This window comes from Typopeltis vanoorti, chromosome 8 (assembly GCF_054136105.1).
Source record: "Typopeltis vanoorti isolate ZY-2024b chromosome 8, IOZ_Tvanoo_1.0, whole genome shotgun sequence".
NCBI classification, from domain to species: Eukaryota; Metazoa; Arthropoda; class Arachnida; order Uropygi; family Thelyphonidae; genus Typopeltis; species Typopeltis vanoorti.
In genome coordinates, this window is record NC_143556.1 from 149976437 (window position 1) to 149998212 (window position 21776).

Consider the following 21776-nt stretch of genomic DNA (forward strand, 5'->3'; position numbering starts at 1 on the left):
TATGGTCACTTAAACAGAATGGGCGAGGAAAGATTAGCAAAACGACCCAGAGGAAGACCAAGAAATAGGTGGATTGATACGGTTCAAAGTGCTTTAGACGATAGAAATATAAGATCTGATAATGTTGGAGTCTTGACATGTAACAGGCTGATTTGAAGGAAAATTGTAGATAGGAAATTAATGATGATGTAATTTTTTTCATGTAGTACTATCATATCCTGTACACCCCTTGAGGGTACATGGCAGGAATTTGATGATGATGATGATAAATAGGTATTACATCCATCAGCACAAAAACAGTTTGTCACAGTACATAAAACAGAAACAATCTCTTTCTGTTCTGAAACAACAGAAGGAAGATCCTAATTGGTGACCTCTACTGTTGGATAAAGAGAAAGAAAAAAAAAAGAAGAAAAAAAAAAAATATATATATATATATATATATATAAATTTGATCTTAAAATGGCTGCCTCCCAGATTTTTGATAAATCGATACAGCCATACTTGAGGTTTGGAGAATGTTTTAAGCTACTACTGATTCCAAAAACAATCTCTCTGACTAATGACGTCTGTCTAGCATTTCTGTTTTCTTCCCCCGATCCTTTATGAAGGGATATCCAAGGAATGATCTGTTAGCCCTGATTTGTCACAATAATAGTGCCAAATGTATTTTTTTTTATGTTCTCCAAAGTAGATGTCAACAGTTCTTCATGTGATAAAGGAGAGAGTTTATCCTTAGGTGAACAGATGAGCATTGCCAATTTGACATATGGTTTAAATGTGGTGCAGAGCTAATATTTATTAAGCACTCTAGATATCTTTTTGAATGTGCCTGAATGTATGGGATGGTAACAGTTTTGCTGTAGTCTTGTACACAAAATGCCAAGGGCACATCAGAAAAGATATCTAGAGTGCTTTGTAAATATCAGCTCCTCACCACATTAAAACTATATGTCAAACTGACAACTGTCATCCATTCATCTAAGGATGCTGAATATAATATAATACCAGCGAAATATTAGCAAATAAGTTAAATAAATAATAATTATTTTTGCCGGCCTGGTTGGCCGAGTGGTTAGCATATCTGCTCTCCAGCCAACGGCTGTGGATTCGAATCCCACCATGAGCATGGATGTCTGTGATTGTCTGTGAAAATACCAGTGGTGGTAGGCAGCAGATGGCACTAGTGTAGATGATGATGGAGACAGATAGTAGATGATGACGGAGATGAAGAGATGTAGGGTAGGGACCCTCCCTCGATGAGTCTTAGGACTCCCTGGAGGTGTCGTGTAATAATAATAATAATTATTATTATTTTCTTATATTATGTATTGTGAATTAATACCATTAAATAAACTGTCATATACTGCTAGCACATAAGCCTTTATACTCACTTAAGATTTCTTCATGGAGATGATATTGTACACAAGGTATGGCAATTCGATAAGTGGAAGTTAAAACTGGCATGGCAGCTAAACAGGGTAACCTTCTTATGGAAAGGCAGAAACACTAATACAATACCAAACTTGCTTTTCAAAATGAAAAGCAAGTTTCATGCAGTCAAGGTGCATATTTACAAATATGCTAGTTTAGCTCATGTTAGAGGTTTAATGGAATATTAACAGCACTGAGAAAGGATTAAAACTAATTTTAATACTTCCAATACTTCGTCTCCATTGCTTCCACCTTAGTATAAGGTGGAAGCAATGGAGAAGTCATATTTACCTATAGGTAAATTTATATTGCTTCCACCTTAGTATCACCACCTCTGGTGATACTAAGAGGTAGTGATACTAAAGTGGAAGCAATGGAGAAGTCATATTTACCTATAGGTAAATTTCCATTGCTTCCACCTTAGTATCACCACCTCTGGGTCTGGCTCCCACTGATGAGATCTCAATAAAGGTGGAAACCAGTCTGGGTATATTGGTCCTTCCCTTAATGAAAAGCATTATACGTGTCCGCAAGGAGATATGCTTTGCATTATGGGAGATACTAAGACAAGTAGTGATGAGAGCTTGGTCCACCTTTACCACGAGTTGCCTTAGTCCTGAAGATATTTCAGGTGCAAACTTTGTTTGCTTACACATGGATAAAGGATTAAACTAAATTAATTATAGTGCAGATAATAGTTTTACCTGATTTAATGTCAAACCATCTTACTGTACTTCCTTCAATTCTGACTGCTAACTTACAGCTCAGATATAGACTATGTTTTGCTTGAGATATAATGTCCCATTTACACAATATAACTATAGTGTTCTGAAAAGCTATTCTCTTGGCATCTTGCCATATGCTTTTTTTTATATCTATGAAAGTTAAGTACAGATCTTTGTTATATTCTTTTAATTTCTGAGTTATTTGTTGTAAAGTGAAATCTGATCTCGACTACCTCTATTTGTCCTGAACCTGGCTGGTTCTTTTCCAAATGAGGAGAAAGGCTTATGTGTTGGCAATATATGACAGTTTATTTATCAGTATTAATTCACAAAACAGAATATAAGAAAATAATATTATTTATTTAACTTATTTGCTAATAGGTTGTTTGTGTTATATCCATCATCCTCAGAGCACAAATACAGTTTGTCACAGTACACAGCAACAATTTGGTTTAAGTGGGACTAGCTTAACAAAATTTAACAGACAACACAAGAAACTAAGGTCCAAATTAGCACCATCTATTACTGGATAGAGAGAGAGAGAGAGAGAGAGGGGGGGGGTTGATTTGATCTTAAAATGACTGCCTCCCAGATTTTTGGTAAATTGATATATCTATACGTGTTGAGATTTAGAGAATGTTTTAAAGCTGCTGCTGATTCTAAAAATAATGTTTCTGACTTATAATGACTTCTGCCTAGCACTTTTGTTTTCTTCTATCTGATCCTGTGTGAAGGTGTATCCAAGGCATGGTCTGTTAGTCCTGATTTGCCACAATGATAATGCCAAATGTATTTTTTATGTTCTCCAAAGTGGATGGCAAGAGTTCTGCCTGTCTGTCCATAGTAAGCCAAGTCAGGATACTTCATATACTCCTGATGTGATCAAGAGGAAAGTTTATCCTTAGGTGAATGGATGAGCATTGCCAATTTGACATCTGGTTTAAATAGAGGTGCAGAGCTCATCTTTTCGGATGTTCCTTGAATGTATAGGATGATAACAGTTTTGCTGTAGTCTTGTGTATTAGGCAATGGAAGGCCTTTAGTATTTATTCTATTCTTTGAGTAGATTATAACCATTGGCTAAAAAGTGTGATGCAAGTATGTGAGTTCAGTAGTAAGAGCATTGTCAGTAGAATGGATAGCTCTGGCCCTCCTGGTTAGTGTTTTTGGGATACTATATTGTTGATCTGGCTGATGGTGTGATTGTTTGTGCAAATATCTCCCTGTACGTGTAGGTTTTCTATAAACAGAAAAAGGTAATATACCATGAGGAAGCCATGTGACTAGTGTAACTAAGAAGGGAAGACAGTCATTAGCTTCCTGTTCCATTGTAGAGTGGATTTTAGGGTGTTGGATTTTTAAATGAACTAAAAATGTGTCAAATATGTATGGACCACGTGGCCAAATATCAAACATATCATCAACATAACATAGCCACTGTTATGAATATAGCCACTCTCAGACCACTAGTTTAAGATTGGCTGTATTCAGAGCTAGATTTTCAAAGTGTTCTGTGTGTAGAAATTAGCTGAAGGGGGAGCCCATTGCTCTCCCAGTTGATTGTATATCTTCCCTATCCATGCAAAAAATAACCTGAATGTGCTGCAAATTTAAATAATTCAAATATATCTGGGGAAGTCAGTCTGGTTGGACGAGTGGTTAGCATATCCGCTCTCCAGCCAAAAGGCTTTGAGTTTGAATCCTACCAATGGCATAAATTTTTGTGATTGTCTTTCGCCTTCATACAACTATATATACAGATGGAATGGATCACCATGGAGAAGTAGACCCAACCCTCCCATAAGGGAAGAGGAGGCCTTTACCCAGCAGTGGGTTAGATATAGGCAGAATCCCAATCACCTATCCAGGGAGAAATGTAACTTGAGCCAATCCAGGGTTTCAGTTAATGGTACATTGGTAAATAGTGACGTATCGAAACTAATCATTATGTCAGAATTTTTTTAAGATATGGTTTTTTTAATATACTTTTTTAGGTGAACAGAATTTTTAACAAAGGAGAAAGAATTATTTGTGAGGACCTAGTAATTTAACTAAATGTTTAGCAAGTTTGTATGAGGGACTGTTTATACTATCCACAGTTGGGTATAGGGGTGTATCTTACCTATGAATTTTAGGTGCTCCATATATTCTGGGTGTTTTTACATGGAAAAAGCTTGAGTCTGTTAACCGTTTCTTTTGGCCAGTTAGTGACTTCCTTCAGTAATTTACAAACTTTGTTGTTTTCAGAGTTAGTAGGATCTACGAGAATCAGAGTTAGTAGGATCATGATTTATGATTTGTTATGTAGACTGATCTTGTAAAAGTATGTGCATTTTGTTTTCATATTCATAAAACAAATTTTCACATTCATTCACATTCTAGATTCATAGCCACAGTTGCATTGCCTTTGCCCGCATTAGTTATTATAATATTGTTATTATTGTATAGGCCTTTTAAAGTGCTGATTTCTTTTTTTTTTTGGCATGTTGTTTTTGGGAGGTTTGGATGGGATTCGGATGTTAGGCTGCAACCAAACGAATGTTATTGACTAAAACCGGAGGTAGGTTGTATATTCACTTTTGGAACTTGCCTGGGTGTAATGGCAAAGTTACCTCCTCGACTTAATGTGCTGACAGCATTCATTAGGATTACTATGATAAATTGACAACTATGTGATCTTGTAATTGTGGCTGTTCCATAACATTACAGTGTTGGAGGATTTTGAATTTTTTTCTGGTGTTAGCTTTTGACTTTACTGAATTCTTTATCTGCCATTGTACTGGAGATGCTGAGAAGGATAGCTCACAGTAACAGGTTTAAAATATCACACAGCTTGTCATAGAGCATTGATAGCTGCATTTTTGATAGCTTCACATGAGTAGCACTAATCTGTTTTAGTGCTAAACTAGCATACGTGTGTTGAGGCTTAAGTGCTGTGAAGAATTCATGTTAGAGGTTTAATGGAATATTAACTGCACTGAGAAAGGATTAAAACTAATTTTAATACTTCCAATATTTTGTCTCCATCACAGAGACATCTTTGGGGATTACAAAAACTTTTTGTAACAACACACACACACACACATAAATACAATACAAAGTGAAACTAAAGTCCTATCTAGGTGGTGTGCCCTCTATGGGCATTTGCAGGTGGCCTGGGATGTAAAGAGGGATCTCTGATAATTAATGTTTCCCAAATTTTGGGAAGTTTAATGCAACTGTATTTGTTTAAATTAGGTTGATTACTGAGTGAAGATGCAGATTCAAAGAATAGTCTTTCTTTTTTGAATTTACTATGGTGGAGCATGGTAGTTTTTTTCCAGGAGATCCTGTGGGATGTATCCAAAACAAGGTCTGCAAGGCCAGACTGACCATAATCGTGTGTGCAGGTGTAAGAACTGTGTTCTTCTAACGGGATGAATGCTGACCTGCCTGTTTGTCTGAAGTAGGCAAGTTTACAGGAACAAGGTACTCTATATACACCAGACACTGAAAGAGGAGGGAGCTGGTCTTTAGTGGAGTGGATAAGGGTAGGAAGTTTACAGTGGGGCTTAAACCGTAAACTTGCTATCCAAGATAGTAGGACTATGACCTAGAAGAAGACCAAGGTCTAAGTGGATTGATTCAATTAGAAGTACCTTAAAAGAATGAAATGTTAGATATAACAAGATTGAAATGCTGACAAGTTCTAGACTGATTTGGAGGAAAATTGTTGATAGAGATTTTTAATAATGTAGACGTAAAAATGTAGTGATGTCATAGTAGCCTGAACACCCCTTAAGGGAACATATTAGGAAAATTATGATGGTGGTGGTGTTGATAAATATATAAAAAAAAGTAAAAAAAGACATAAAAACCTCAAAAAGTGTCTTCAGAATAGATATTTAAAAAGCTCTAATTTATGGGATTAACACCAATTACCTCTAATAAATTAGAAGTGAATGACTTAATTAGTATAAAATATTATAGATGAATATGAATATCTCATAAAATATTATGAGATGAATTAAGATGTTATTTGTTCAAAATTAAATGAAGAAAGGATGTGATGCCTAGCATATTTCCCTTTAATCATGCGGAGGTTTCTGTGGTTATAAAGTGTTGTATAGATCTGTTATTCAGTTTTTTAAACAAACTTTTTTGATGTTCATAATACCAATAAATGAACTAGTTTTTTTTTAATTTCTTATAGTTTGTGCTTTAAACTGTTAGTTATCTTTACCCCTGAAGATGTTAGTCTGACAACTAACGAAACCTGTTGGGTTTGTTTTTTAATACTTGTTTAGTTTTAAAAAACAGTCTTTTTTAATAAAAATGTGGTCACAAAACAGGAATGATTTGATATTTCCCATTGCTTCACCAGAACTATACATAACAAAATGGCAATAAGTTGCATGGCACTTTTTTAATATGACTATGTTCATATATTCAGTCATCCCTCGACTTACGTTAAGGTTCCGTTCCATCTGTCAGGACATAAGTCGATACATTAAATCAACAGAATTATAGGGGTTAGGGACTTAACCGTAATAGTATACTGTCATTTTAATTTTTAAACCTTATTATAAAACTATACTGTGCATTACTGCTACAACAAAACAGGAGAATAATCACCTAAATCTTCTTCCACAATCACATCTTCATTATTATTATTATGATGATTAAACAAGACCTCGTGGAGTCAAAGACTCATCTAGAAGGTCCTTTTATCTCACACACATCTCATCATACCACGTCTTAAACACATTCAAACTCCTTGCAGACACCACACTCTCACGCAAGGCATTCCAATCACTCACAACTCTGCACGAAAAAAACCTGCCTCTCACTCCCCTACTCACACCCTCTTTATACAGTTTCCAGGGCTGACCTCTGGTTCTCCCCTGATCTCCCAATATTCTCTGTAGAACTTCTCCACCACTGATCCTATAACAACCCCTTACCAACTTGTAGGTCTCTATCATATCTCCCCTCTTCCTTCTCTCCACTAGACTCTGTAAATTACATCTTTTCAATCTTTCCTCATACTCGACATTCCAGAGGTCAGAAACTACCTTAGTCAGTTGCCTTTGGACCCTTTCCAACATCTCTTCATCCTTCTGAAAACTAGGTAACCAAATCTGGGCACAATAGTCCATGTGTGGCCTAATCAAAGCCTTATACAATGGAACAAGAATCTCCCTACTTCTACACGTCAGTGTCCTCCGCATCATTCCCAGAAGTCTTTGTGTTGTCTTCACAATTTTGGCGATGTGTCCCCTAAATTTTAGATCCTTATCCACTATCACCCCCAGATCTCTTATTTCCTCTACTTCCAACAATATATTCTCACCAAGCATAAATTCTGCATCCCATCTTTGTTTTCCAAATTTTAAAACCTTACATTTTGCAACGTTGAACTCACATCCCCATTTGCTTGCCCAATCACTCAATTTATTCAAGTCTTCTTGCAAGCCCACAACATCTTCACTACTCTTTATGGTTCGTCCCAACTTTGCATCATCTGCAAACAACTGAATATCTCCATCCAAATCTTCGCCAATATCATTAATATACAAGTTAAATAGTAATGTCCCTAAAACAGATCCCTGAGGCACTCCACTAGTGACTTTCCTTTTCCTAGATATTGCACCCCCATACACAACTTGTTGATACCTATCAGATAGCCAGTCTCCAATCCAATGCACTAATCTAATATCCAACCCCATCTGCTCTAGTTTGACTGTCAACTTATCATGAGGTACTCTATCAAATGCTTTTGCGAAATCCAAGTATATTACTGTGTATCCTTCTCCTCTGTCCAAGGAAGCAGTCACTTTATTGTAATAAATAAGTAGATTACTAAAACACGACCTCTCTTTAGCAAATCCATGCTGTCCATCAAAGATTATACCATTGTTGTCAACCCAACTCTGGATCCTAGTTCTCACAAGCTTCTCCAACAACTTAACCACCACACCTGACACAGAGATAGGCCTATAGTTTGATGTTTGAGTTTGATCACCTCCTTTATGAAGTGGCACAATCTTGCCCTCCTTCCACTCTTTAGGGACTTGACCAAGTGCAAGACTCGTATTAAAAAAATATGTCAAGGCAGGTGTCAACTCTCTGGCACATTCCTTCAGAATACGCGGTGATATATTATCAAATCCCACAGCCTTATTTACATCTAGTTTACTCAGCTCCCCAAACACCTCTTGCTCACTTACAGTCAGTCTCTCCTCCCCATCATCAACTGCTCTTAATCTCTCCATGAAGTCACATTCACAAGATTGAAAGACCTTTATGAACTGCTCATTAAGTATCTCCACCACACATTCTGCAACAGCTGTCTTTATACCATTTCCTCCAATCAATGTCATCCTTCCATAATCATTCTTTCTTTTGCTGGCTACATACTGAAAGAACTCCCTAGGATTCTTTTTAGCTTCAATAGCTAACTGCTGTTCATACCTCTCTTTAGCTACCCTCACCAACCAAGTCACCCTCCTTGCTTGGTCTTTGTAGACCTCATGAAATTGGTTACTTCCACTTCTCTTATGCTGCCTCCACAATGCCCTTTTTCTCTGTATTGCATGCTTAATCTTTTTATTCATCCATCTCACACCTACCTTATTTAACCTTCTCACCCATGGTATAAATTTAGACATTGCATCTACTAAATATTTTTTGAAAATCCCCCAAGCTGCATTGATCTCTTTTCCAGCTAACTCCTCATTCCATGCTACACCTGCAAGCTGTCTCCTGAGCTCTTCATAATCACCCCCCTTGTAGTTCCACATATACCCTTTTTTCACAGGGGTCCTTGCACTGCTGGCAACCACCCAAGTAATCACTTCATGGTCACTTTCACCAATTGGGGGATGATTTGATACCTCATTGATAATTACATCCTCCGATGAGGATGAGGATTACCTTCCCTATGTGAAGGACCGAGCTGCAGCTCTTCTGGTGTAACCTTTGTTTTTTTTTTGATGAAAATGTCTGATGTGATTTGCTTATTCCTCTTCTTCTTTTCATCATAAATTTCTTTATAGCAAACAAACGCATCGTGTACTTTTGTTTTTACTAATAAGTAGCGTTCAACATTGGGCTCCATGTCTTCAGCCATTTTGATAACATCGCTAACTGCAGAGAACACTTCTGCAAGACCCTTCACTGTAAATTGTTTAACTATCTTTTTTTGCTTCTCTTTTCCCTCTTCCTTTTCTCATTCTTCCTCTTCTGCACATTGTTCCTCCAGTTCGACCATTTCTTTGTTGGTCAACTCTTCAGGGATACTGTTAAGTTGGAAGACTTAACATTATTATCACTCATATAGGAAAAATAATAATTTACCAGAAATAAGAGAACTTGTATAAAATAGTAATTTAGTGTTATATAATTTTATTTAGTATTGTGAAATTTCATTGTTTAAAATTTAGTAGTTGCTTAGTCAGGATTAGTATGTGAACAACTAACCATTTGTTGGACAAAAGTAAAGCAAAGTACTAAGCTAAATGTGAAACGGCCAACTTCGGTATATCTGTTATGTAGCATGGTGCTTTTCCCCTCCTTTCCACAGTAAAGTTACGAGAGTTTCGGTAGGTTTCTGCAAGTGGCGCTATGTGCAGCGAGACGTAAGGAACATATGACGCATGCGCAGATGACGACAGAGAGAAACGGCATGTGGTTTAAAAGCAGAGGTATCGCTACGAACCAGGGCTTTTGAGACGTTTTCCTGCTGCTGATTCCTGTGCCATGGAAGTCTGACTGATATGGAGTCTCCATGTGGGTTTCCTTTCTTAGTGGAGGATATGACCGAGTGACAAAGAGAAACTACCAGTCGGAGACAAAAAGCCCAGCAGAACCAAATGGTGGAAAACGAGTGAAGAATTCCATTCGAAGTACAAAAGGAAATCTAGCAAGAGTCCTATGGAAGTGAAGAAATAAGACCATTCAAGGTGATAGTCTGATGTAAGATCTGAAGTGGCCTAAAGAGAAAATGCTGCAAACCGGTAAGGTGAACTTTATGTCTACTACTTAGAGAGTTAATTGAGAAGATTTGAATTGTGTGCTGAGAGACATTCCTTGAACTGTAGCAGCTGATTATAGTTGAAAGAGAATATGTTAATGACCCATAAGAAGTGTTTGAAAGAAAATTAATTAAGTTTTGTTCAGGTTTAGGAAAGAGATAAATGTGTTAATTGGATAGGACTGTTAAGGGGAAATCTTGAAAGGAATCTTATGTGTAATTAAGAGAGAGATGAGACTAAGTGACTAAACCTAATGATTTAGTATTCTGTGATATGTAATTTGAAGAGTGTTTATCTAACTATGTGTAGGAGAGTGTGATGATTTATGTAAGATTTTAATTGAATAATTGACTAAGTTTTTCTAAATATATTGTATGATTTATCAGTGAAATTAAATTGTTTTGTTTATTATGAATTTTATCTTGCCTATATCTAGAACTACTGCACTTGCTCATAAGGTACAACGAACCACACAAAGGCGGGAAACAGCTTAAGTTAAGGTCACGATTGCAAGTCATAAAATTTTGCTGAGAAGAGTGAATGCTGACTAGTTTCTAACTCCCTGGTCATATTTTTCAGTATATCCTAGGATTCAGAGTGAAGCAGCTCACACAAATAAATTTCTCTGAGTTTGAAGAGGGAGATAGAACCAGAGCTGAGACAAAGAAGTTGGCATCTGCCATTTGCAATTCTTTGTCTCACAAGACCTCAGTTTCATTCTTATCAGAGATACGGCCAGAGGTGTATTGAGAGATAAGAAAGGTATTTGAAAGAAAAGTCGACACGACAATACTTTCTGTGAGTTGAACTATGTCATCATCATTCACTTCAAGATTCAGACTGCTTGCTAGACCCACTATTTCTTCACTCAATTTACAAAGGTTTACATTTTTTTCAAAATCTTCCAAAATCATGCACAAACACCTTTTTAATGTCTTTTTCCATATGCTACTCATACATCGAGGCGATAGTAACTCGCTCCACTACCCGTGGTTAACAACACACCCTCCCCAACAGCCATTATAATGCAGATGCAAGAAAAACAAGTAGTTTTATTGTATCCCTGAATAAGGTACAGAGCCTTTTGCAGTCTGTGTAATATATTTCTCAACAGATAGTGTAATTACAGACAGCTGGAATAAAAACGGCGCTAACTAATGAATCACATGTTCCCTCTCACAGAAACTATGCTGTATAGACTCAAGTAAAACCATATGTTGCACAGGAAACACAGTATCTAACTAAAAATTATTGTCCCATTTTTCAATTACATGACCGGCAGGCTCAACTCACACAAATTTTTGAAACTGGTAATGAGAAGTTCCGTCGGAATGATAAAAGACACCCGTCGTGAATGTGTTAAAACTAAGAAATATATAGTGAATGTTGTTATGACAGTTTCAGATGTTAGAGAATTCCTTTGAAGAGAATTAGCATTTCAACTCAACAATTGTCAGTTGCCTTTGTCTTTGGGGTCATGTGATCTTTTGTTAATACTGCACCAGTCATATGCGTGTCTTCATAGCTGCTCTCTCGTGTAAAACAAAATTTAACTTGTATGTATTGTAACAATTTAAAAAAAAAAGGTTGAATAATTTATAAGTGTATAAAAGGCATAATGACAATTACCCCATGGACAATCCCCCCACACACACACAATAACCCATTTAAAAAAATGTGTTAAAAAAAAAAACTTGGGCATTAACATCCTGTATAAAAATAAAAACTCTTTAAATAAAATTTCCTTAAAAAACAAGATACAAAAAATTATTTGAAAAATAAATCTTTTAAAATAAATTTGACAAAATAAAAATTTTAACAAAAATTTATTTGACAACAAAATATGGATAAAAATTTTAAATTATACTAACACCTAATTATGCACATTTTAGGATACAGACAGAGAGAAAAATAAATTCCTTTAAATATTGAATCTTTTACAGGAAATGTAGTTTAATATTATTAATTCTGCATTAATACTTAGAAAGGTTGTTTCCATCCCACCATTTGGAAACTATCTACATGGGGTAGCACAAGCTGTCCCATAGATAGTCCATAATGCTGCAATCATGGTAGCTGCGAACTATGGTAAGAATTCGTGCATTTGAATCAGCATACTTCTTTCTCAGAGTTTGTGATGGATGACCGGCGAACATTTGAGTGCAGTCAACTTGTTGTAATGCTTGTTCTCTTTGGAGAAATCCAATAAATTTCCAAATGGTGGGATGGAAACTTCTGTGCCATCCTTTTACTAATTATTTGTTTTTGGTAACTCATCTTCAGATCGTTGATATATATTCCACATACTAATGGGATAAGTTGGTTGCCGTCATCCATGCCGTTGTAGTCTTCCAATGTAAGAATCTTTGAAATAATCTGCAACTGGTAAGCTTTCTGGAGCTAGAAATTCATGCAATTTTTCAAAAGCACCGACAAATTCATCTGTCGGAACAAATGCAAGAGCCGGCATCATTCTTAATTTCAGTGCAAAGTCGGAATCTTCTTGGTAATGTTTGTTGCAAACCATTCTCTTGAATTTTCCAGTAGAAGTTCTGACTTAGATGAAAGAAACATCCTTTAATTTCACTGTCTGGGAAACTTCTTTCTAAACTGTTTATAACTGCCGATTCAAAATAGATCATGATGCTAATTGGATTCAAGACATTTAGCATAGTTAATGTCTCAAACAGTTTAATATATGTGTCCTGAGTTTTGTTTTGCAATAATGCATAAACACACGAAATGGTTCATCCATTAACTAGTGCATGAATGGTATACAGTTGAAAAAAAAATGCGCAGGAGCAGTTTTGAAAGTACCATCCAGAAACCAGTGAGATGTTGTTTCCAAGAGTCTGAGATTATCACATATTCCAGAGATTAACATTCTGTTGTTATTGTCTGAAACTGGAATCAAACAAAAGAAAACTTGGCCGTCATGTGTAACTTTGTAATGATCTGGAATATTGATTTCACCAACATTCGACGGAACAGGTAATGAATTATTAACAGCTTGACAGTGACATCTGACATTGTAATGTAAATGAACTGCCAGCAACTTAGCTTTTTCATCTTCATTTATCGTTGAAAGATATTGGGTGATAATTTGCTACAGTGCTTCTTCAGTGTCTTCTGCCAGTCTTTTAATTTGTTGAACTATTTTCAGAACCTCGTTGTGCTGGATCTGGACCATGAGAATGATCATTTCTGTCCCACAAGCTCTTCTCCACGGAGTTTAATTTTAGCTGTACATTTGCTCTTGTTAGGCCTTCTTTCACACTCAAATGATACAACACCATTTGTCAATTTTTTTTTTTTGTTTTACATAAACATAATCTTCAAAAATCACTTTCTCCTTTACTTTATTCAATTTTACAAATTCCATCATGGATAGTAAAAAATATTTTATAAATATTATAATAGATTGAAATAAAATAATTTGTTTTCAATTTCACTTCGACAACAGTTTTGACATGCTCGGTGTTATTATCAAGACTACAATAATTCACAAATGTAAGTTACTTATTTATATACAAAAAAAAAAAAAAAAAAAAAAAATCAGCTAATGCCTATTTGTTCCTGTATAGGGAGTAGGCAGGGCCGTTTACCCTATCTAACATTTGGAGACCGAAGAACTTCCGGCGAGTCCAAACGTAAGTCAACACCTGGTAGTACAACACTAGGGCAACTCGGAGCAAAGGTGGAGCAAGATCCGATCACTATCCTTAATATTTTCTCATAATGTAAAACTCAGCTCCTAGGAGATGTACTACTGTTTTACATTATGAGGAAGGTCATTACCCAGACTGGTTTCAACCTTTATTGAGGTCTCATCGGTGAGTAGGTAGACCTGGATAATACCAAGGTTTAAGTGAACCGAACTTACATACTTTACTATACAAATTGCCAGAAAGGTGTACCCATATATAATATTAAGGATAGTGATCAAAGCTTGCTCCACATTTGCTACGAGTTGCACTACCAGGTGTTGACTTAAACTTGGACTCGCCGGAAGTTCTTCGGCATGAAACTCTTAGATTTCGATCTTCGAGTTTCTTATTCGGCTTTAAAATAATGAAGGATTTATTATCCCCTAACTTAATTTACGTCGCCGAAAAAATAGCCTCTTGGCTCTTTTTTTATTTAATCACGATGTTTACAAGTTTACAGTAATAAGAAGAAACAGATTGAAAATTATTTGTTGGTGGAGATTCCTAATCCTATGATCTTAATGTAATCCTAAATCATTTCATGATGGTCATAACGTTAAAATTCCAGGAAAAATTAGTCTTGTTTTGACATATAATTCGGATTAAAGAAACTACAAGTATATATTATTAACAAAATTACCTGGTCCTAGAAATATCATCAGTCGTTTTGATTGTGTGTTCAAAGATAACACCCAAAGAAGATTAAATTGTTATTCTGCATTCAATTTATCTTTGTTATTGCAACTTTGAAACTTTTTTATTTCTTTCTTTATTATATTTAGTTTCATCTACAGGCATTTCAAATAGGAGGGTTCATTGTCTGGGTTTTTTTTGCATGGGGTTAATGTCTAGGGTTTTTTTTTATATGGGGGGGGTGGGTTTACTGTCCAGGGATAACTGTCCTAGAAGCTATAAATGGATAACACCTGTAAATCGTCGAAGTGCCAGCAAAATTCTTGGACATTCCAGCTCTGGCACGCAAGCCATAGGTTTGCCATCTAGAATTAATAAAACTTTAAATTGTATATTTTCTTTCACACAATAGCTTTCCATTTTACTCGCATAACAGTTGATTAAGGCATCTGCAAACAATTTTTGAGTCATCCACGACTTTTTATAGCTCCGATAATGAACTGGAAGAGTATGCTTCGTAATGTTTTTTGAAGGCTCATGGATTCTCACTGTGCCATATCACAAAGGATTTCAGTTTATATCCAGCCACATTACCCCTAGCAGAATCGTAATAGGGTCTTTAAGAGCGTTGAAACCAGGCATAGATTTTAGCTTTTTGTGGATAAATGTCTGCTCGGGCATTTTTTTTCAAAACAAGGAGGTCTCATCCATATTAAATATTTGCTGTGCAAATAATTTTCCTCCATAATAATGTTATCCAATTGCTCCACAAACTCTTTGGGAGCCTTCTCATCAGCACTTGCAGATTCACCATACATTTTCATATTATGCAGCGCAAAGCGTTGTTTGAATCTCATGAACCAACCAGAAGCAGCATTGAATTCATAGTCGTAATCAGTCCTGCTTTCTCCTTCAACATGTTAAAGAGACTTAGTGCCTTAGCGCTTATGGCCATAGTGCTAAGGGATATGCATTTTTGGGTCAGGTCCTCTATCCATGATATAATTAGCTTTTCCATATCACCGATAGGACCTTGTCGTTGCTTTGTCACTATTGTTAATTTAATGGAAGCGGATCCTTTCACAGCTTGTACGATTTTATCCATATTTTTCAAACTGGTTGTCCTTGTAAAATGAGACCATCCAAAATCATGTGCAATCACGTTGAAAGACCTAACCAGCAGAGGAACTGTTGAAGACACGTGCCACTGAATGTGCTATTGCCACTGCACATGATGCATTGTTGCTAAATAGAAATCTTTTTACTTTACACTCGCTTGCATCTCATTTGAAAGTATAGCCGAAAATGTTATTTATTCCCTTATGGAATCACGGACGTAACTAGAATGGACATAAATCGAGGGATGACTGTGTGTGTGTATATATATATACATACATATATATATATATATATATATATATATATATATTTTTTTTTTAATATGACTATTCATATATAAGTATATATTACTAATTTCTCCTACAGATCTTACAAGGAAATTTTTATATTCCAGTTTTTATTCATACAATTCATGTCAAACATTTAACTTACCAAGATTCTGAAGTCGAAAGAGTTTTCCCAATTCATAGGGTAGCACTCTCAAACAATTCTGATTCAGATTTAATTCCCTTAACATGACAAGATCACCTAGTTCTGCTGGCAGACTACGCAGTTTGTTACAAGAAAGATCCAAATGTATAAGGCAAGTAAGACGAGCAATATCTGGAGGGATTCGAGACAAGTTATTATCATTGAGGTATAATGAAGTTAAATGGTTCATCTTCCAGAGAGCAGGACTTAAGTTACGAATTGTACCTGAAACAAATAAATTGATTCAGCTGAACATTAACTTCCTTCTTTAACAAAAATAATTCAATATAAAGAATTCTTGAAGGATTTCATATTAATATTGAAATGAAGGATAATAAATATTCAAATAAAAAGTCTACATTTGTAACAAATATGTGGGATCTTCTGCAGAGTCCATATATTTGTTACTTTTACCTGAAAAGAGCCTGACAGGTATGTTTGCTTTGAAAGTGACTGAGCATTAGTATAAATCTTCAGTATAAGCTGCCTTGGTATTGCAATTACATAAAGATCATGAACATTTTTTATGGTAATCTATAAGAAATTGTTTAATGATTTCTCATCATGGTTTTGCATTCTGCAAGAAATCTGCTTCTCATTTCCTTATTCATGTCTCATTCCTCATCTTCCTATTTGCCAAATTCTGCAGTACACAATCTCTCAATCTGCTCTAATATTCAAACTTCTACAGTGATGAGACACCCAATCATCTGCCTCTGGACTTTCTCTAATGATTCCTAGTCACCATCCATCCATTCATCCATCCATCACTATCTCCAGATCCTTATTGCTGTATCTAAGGCACATTGTATTGGTGGAACTTTGCATTTCATTCCATTTCTTTTGGTGAAAGTGCACAACTTTGGCCAGAGAAAATGGAGATGAGAAAGAGGAATGGTAAGACTGAACTGATATTCCCATCTCAAGTCCAAAGCACCAACCTATCCAAGCCATCTTGTAGCAAAAGCATAGTACACACCTCTGCCATTAACTTAACCCAACCTTAGCATCCTCTGCAAACAACTGAATAGCTCCTCCCAAATTTTGAAATGTATACTTTGTTTGCTTACATTTGGATAAATCCACAGGCTCAGTACTGGGATCTGTATTGTTCAATCTTTATATCAATGACATTGTCAATGGATTGCAACGGGACATTCAGTTGTTTGCGTATGATGTGAAGCTGGGAAGGGTTATCAGTAATAGTGCAGATGTGGCAGCCCTGCAAGAGGATTTGAATAAACTAGACAGATGGGTACATGAATGGGGGGGGGGGGTCCGTTTAATGCAGCAAAATGTAAAGTCTTGAAGTTTGGGATCCATTGATGGGAAGATGCATACTCCATTGGAGGAGCTATACTGGAGGAAGTAGGGAAGACAAGAGATCTGGGGATGATGATTGATAGAAAACTGAAATTCAGGGAGCATATTGCAAAGGTGGTGAAGGTAACCCACAGGATTGCTGCAATACTGAGAGGGACGCTAACCTGCAGAGATAAAAGAGTAATCATTCCGTTGTATAAGATCCTGATCAGACCACACTTAGACTATTGTTCTCAGATTTGGTCCCCAGGATTTGAAGAGGATAAATTAATTGTGGAAAGGGTACAGAGGCAGATAACAAAGATGGTTTCAGGACTGTACAATGTCAGTTATGAGAACTGACTGAGGGAATATGGACTGCAGAATTTGGTGGGTAGAAGGAGAGGTGATATGATCGAGACTTTTAAACTGTTGAGAGGCAGTTATAGGGTAGACATTGGGGAGTTCTTTCACTTGGTGGAACGGCGGGAAGGCGCAATGACAAGGGACCATCCCTGGAAATTATGAAAGGAAGCTGTGAGCAAGAGGGTGAGGAGTGGTTTCTTTGCGTGGAGGATGGATGAACCATGGAATGCATTGCCTGAGGGAGTGGTTAGAGCAAGAACAGTCAATGAGTTCAAAGGAGTGGTATGATAGACTTTGTGTTTCCTAAGAAACACCTCCCATGATGAGTCTTTTGATTCCATGGAGGCCTGAATAATAATAATAATAATATAATCTATATTATTATTATTACAACACCTCCAAGGACTCACCATAAGAGGGCACTCAACACATCCCACAGTCTACACTACTCATTCCCCAATCTACACACAATGCCACTATCCATCTGCTACCACCTATAATTTTTTTAAACAATTTATCTAGATTCAGGATGAAATATCAAAGATTCTAACAGGGAAAACTCTGCTACCTCCATATGAGATCAGCTTACTCACTTTCAACTGAAAAGCCCATCATGATGAGAAACAAACTGATTTCTTTTTACATTCAAAGGGCACCATGTCCCATCATTCTTCCTACAGAGTCACTATGAAAAAATTTACTATTTATTTGACCCTTCAATTATCAGAACAATGAGTTCTGATAATTGAAGTACAATTACATGGTGCTCTACCAGAATTCAGTTAGCTTTCAAAGGATGATCAATTGAAGGATCACTGGAAAGTAGAATAAATGAAGCAGACCTAGAAAAAAATTTCAACAGCAAATTTCAACACAGTTTGACATGCACTATTCTACTGGACATCTTTGCAAAATACTGAAAAAAATCACTGCATAAGCATCTTTTGTCTAATATAAGCTTTACAGTATTCTATTATAAAATGTAACTATGTTACTGAAACAAAACTTTCCCCCATACTGCTCTCTAGAAAACTTTTGAATCACATCAATCCAAATTTATATTCTTATATCCCTACATCCAATACAGAAAGTGGCTTATAGTTAGACATTAACCTCCATTCTCCTTTCTGCAGCATATCTATTTGTCCTTTCCTTCCATTCTTAGATTATTCCTGCTGTAAGGAATATTGTTGTAGAATAGCCTCAAAGACATTGTTAGCTCCTTTGCACATTTCTTAATATGCAAGCCAATATCTGATCCAACAGCATTATTAACATCAAGTTAAATTAAATTTCCAAACATTTCCCATTCACGAAATGCTAGTCTCTGTTATTTCTTTCTTCAGCACTTACTCCAAACTGACCAGCATGAAGTACATTAATAAAATACTCATTGGACATTTCTACTGTATAATTTGTGAATATTTCTTGTGTAGCATTTCCAGCAGTTAATCAATCTTCCATACTTACTTTCTTCAACTCACTGCATATCTGTAGAATTCTTTCCGATTCTTTTATTGGTGATTAGTAATATGCTTTCATATGCTAATTTCTCCTTCTTCCCACTACACTCATCAACTTACTCACTGTTCTTTATACCACTCATAAATAAGCCTCACTCACTCAGTAATAACAACAATGCCCTTCAAATTCTGTTGCGGATGAATATACATATATATATACAATTTTATAACAGCTTGTAAACTGAATGCATGGTACCTTGTCTCACATGGAGATGACAAGGTTTTTTCAACCAGAGGAAAAATTCCTACCATCTTGGATTTAAAAAATAAAATAAAATAAAAACTTTTTTTTTTTTTTTTTTAATCCCACAAAATAGGCAAACTGGCCAGGAGTATACACATACAAATTGCCAGACATAATACACTGGTCTCACAGCTTTAGGTGCTTTAGCTGTAATTTCAAAACAAACTAACTCAATCCTCATCTCATGCAACTGATAAGTACTCTTCCCTTTATAACTACTCTATAACATTCACTTCCTCTGCAACTTCTGTATAATTCCATGATTCGTTCATCCTTCGAACTTTAAGAATACATAGTTGTTGAAAGTTTTTCACTTGGTTATATTATATTATAAATTAAAGATACCAAGAAATTATATACTTGGTTAAATCCATTATCCAAGTGTAAGCAAACAAAGTTTGCACCTGAAATATCTATCAGGACTGGGGCAACTTGTGGCAAAGGTGGTATAACTTCTCATCACTTGCCTCAGTATCCCATAATGCAAAGCACATCTCCTTACAGACATGTATAATGCTATGCATTAAGGGAAGGATCACCACCCAGACTGATTCCGACCTTCATTGAGGTTTCATCAGTGGGAGCCAGACCTGGAAGTGGTGATACTGAGGTGGAAGTAATGGAGAAGTCGTATTTCCATATACCAGTTGCCAAAAGGCGTCACACCTTATTATTATCTGCAAGAAGATGTACTTTGCATTATGGGATACTGAAGCAAGTGATGAGAGTTATACCACCTTTGCCACGAGTTGCCCCAGTCCTGAAAGTTATATTTCAGGTGTAAACTTTGTTTGCTTACACTTGGATAATGGATTAAACCAAGTATATAATTTCTTGGTATCTTTAATTTATTTTTTAAGAATACAGTCTGACATTACTATCAGTCACTCATCATCAGTTCATCACTCATTGAAAAAAAAAATCTCACACTACTGATGTCCCTGCCTTTCAAATGATCATGACAAAGAGGGTGACACATCTGTTACTTGATTCATAGTCTCCTACTCTACAGTTTCATATTTCACTTTTCTTCAGTGAAGCTTGTGCCTGCCTAGCAGTTTCCCCTGTCAAAACCACACGATCACGTTCACTGAAGAAGGTATTGTGATGATATCTGATATACCTATATGAGAGATGTGATTACTAAATCCAACAATTGTGTCCCTCATGAAGACTCCATAACATGTGTAAAGTAGTTAATCCTAAGCAGCTTGAGAACACTCATTCTCCTTATACTCATTTCTTATTTCCAATCAATTCAATTTCTCCATATGATTGCCAATTATCATCACTTGCCTGTCATTTCACCAACCTCATCTTTGTATGTACACCTAACAACTTGCCTCGGGTTTCTTTTCCATCCACAATTCCTTGCTCTATCATTCAACAAGACCTCTAGCTTTGCTGCTTCCAATGAGACCATCTTTGCATCCCTACCTCTGATTTCAATATTCATCTGACAGCTCATACTCATAGCTCCACCATTTTCACTTTTCTGCCTAGACACACTCTCCTTCTCCTCCCTAGTAGATTAACAAGCTTCACAATATCACTTCCTTCAGATGCAGACCACTCTCAGGAAATCAAACTTATGCAATGCATCTAATATTGAAGGTCTCTTTTCCTACACAACCTAGCTATCATGTCATTCATAATCACTATTCTTCTGCTGCAGTGTCAATTCATCTGCTCTTGTCAATTTCACAACTTCAAAACTATTGTCTTACACTGAGTATAACCAAAAGAATACTGAAGAGTAAACTATAAAAATGTATTGTTTTTGGGGTGAACAGCAGAATGCCTTGAAGAAAACTAATCCCAAGTGAAGCTGACTGAGTGCTGGAGGTTATTAAAAATAATGAGCATCAGATTTATTTTATAGCCGAAATTTTTCAGTCACAAACACATCATGTCTATAGTCTCAAAAACATGCATCCTCTTATGCTCAAAATATTTGCTTCTTATCTGTACGATACTACACTACCATACTGTATAATATTGTGTTATTCAACATTAGAATAATGTTCTCATACATTATTCTAATATTGAATAACACTAGAATTATTCAACTAAAAACTAAAAAGCACACTAAAAACTGCCAAAAAATCACTGCAGGCATCTAGAAAAAAAAAAAGCAATTTTGTTAACTGCGGAATTGATTAGTTAAGTGGATAGCATTCTGCACCAAAATAACACATTGCTGGTTTGAATCCTACTACAATTATGGATGTATGTGA

At 36.0% G+C, this 21776-nt stretch overlaps 1 protein-coding gene across 3 annotated transcripts in view; it reads right to left on the minus strand.

The window, feature by feature from the left end:
- The window catches only part of twin (CCR4-NOT transcription complex subunit 6-like twin), a 501959-nt gene that overhangs the window by 413304 nt on the left and 66879 nt on the right, over window positions 1-21776 (minus strand). For all 3 annotated transcript variants that reach the window (XM_090397005.1, XM_090397006.1, XM_090397007.1), the window contains exon 3: window positions 16066-16329. In XM_090397005.1, the coding sequence (XP_090253131.1) occupies window positions 16066-16329 (264 nt within the window). The remainder of the gene's footprint in view (window positions 1-16065; window positions 16330-21776) is intronic.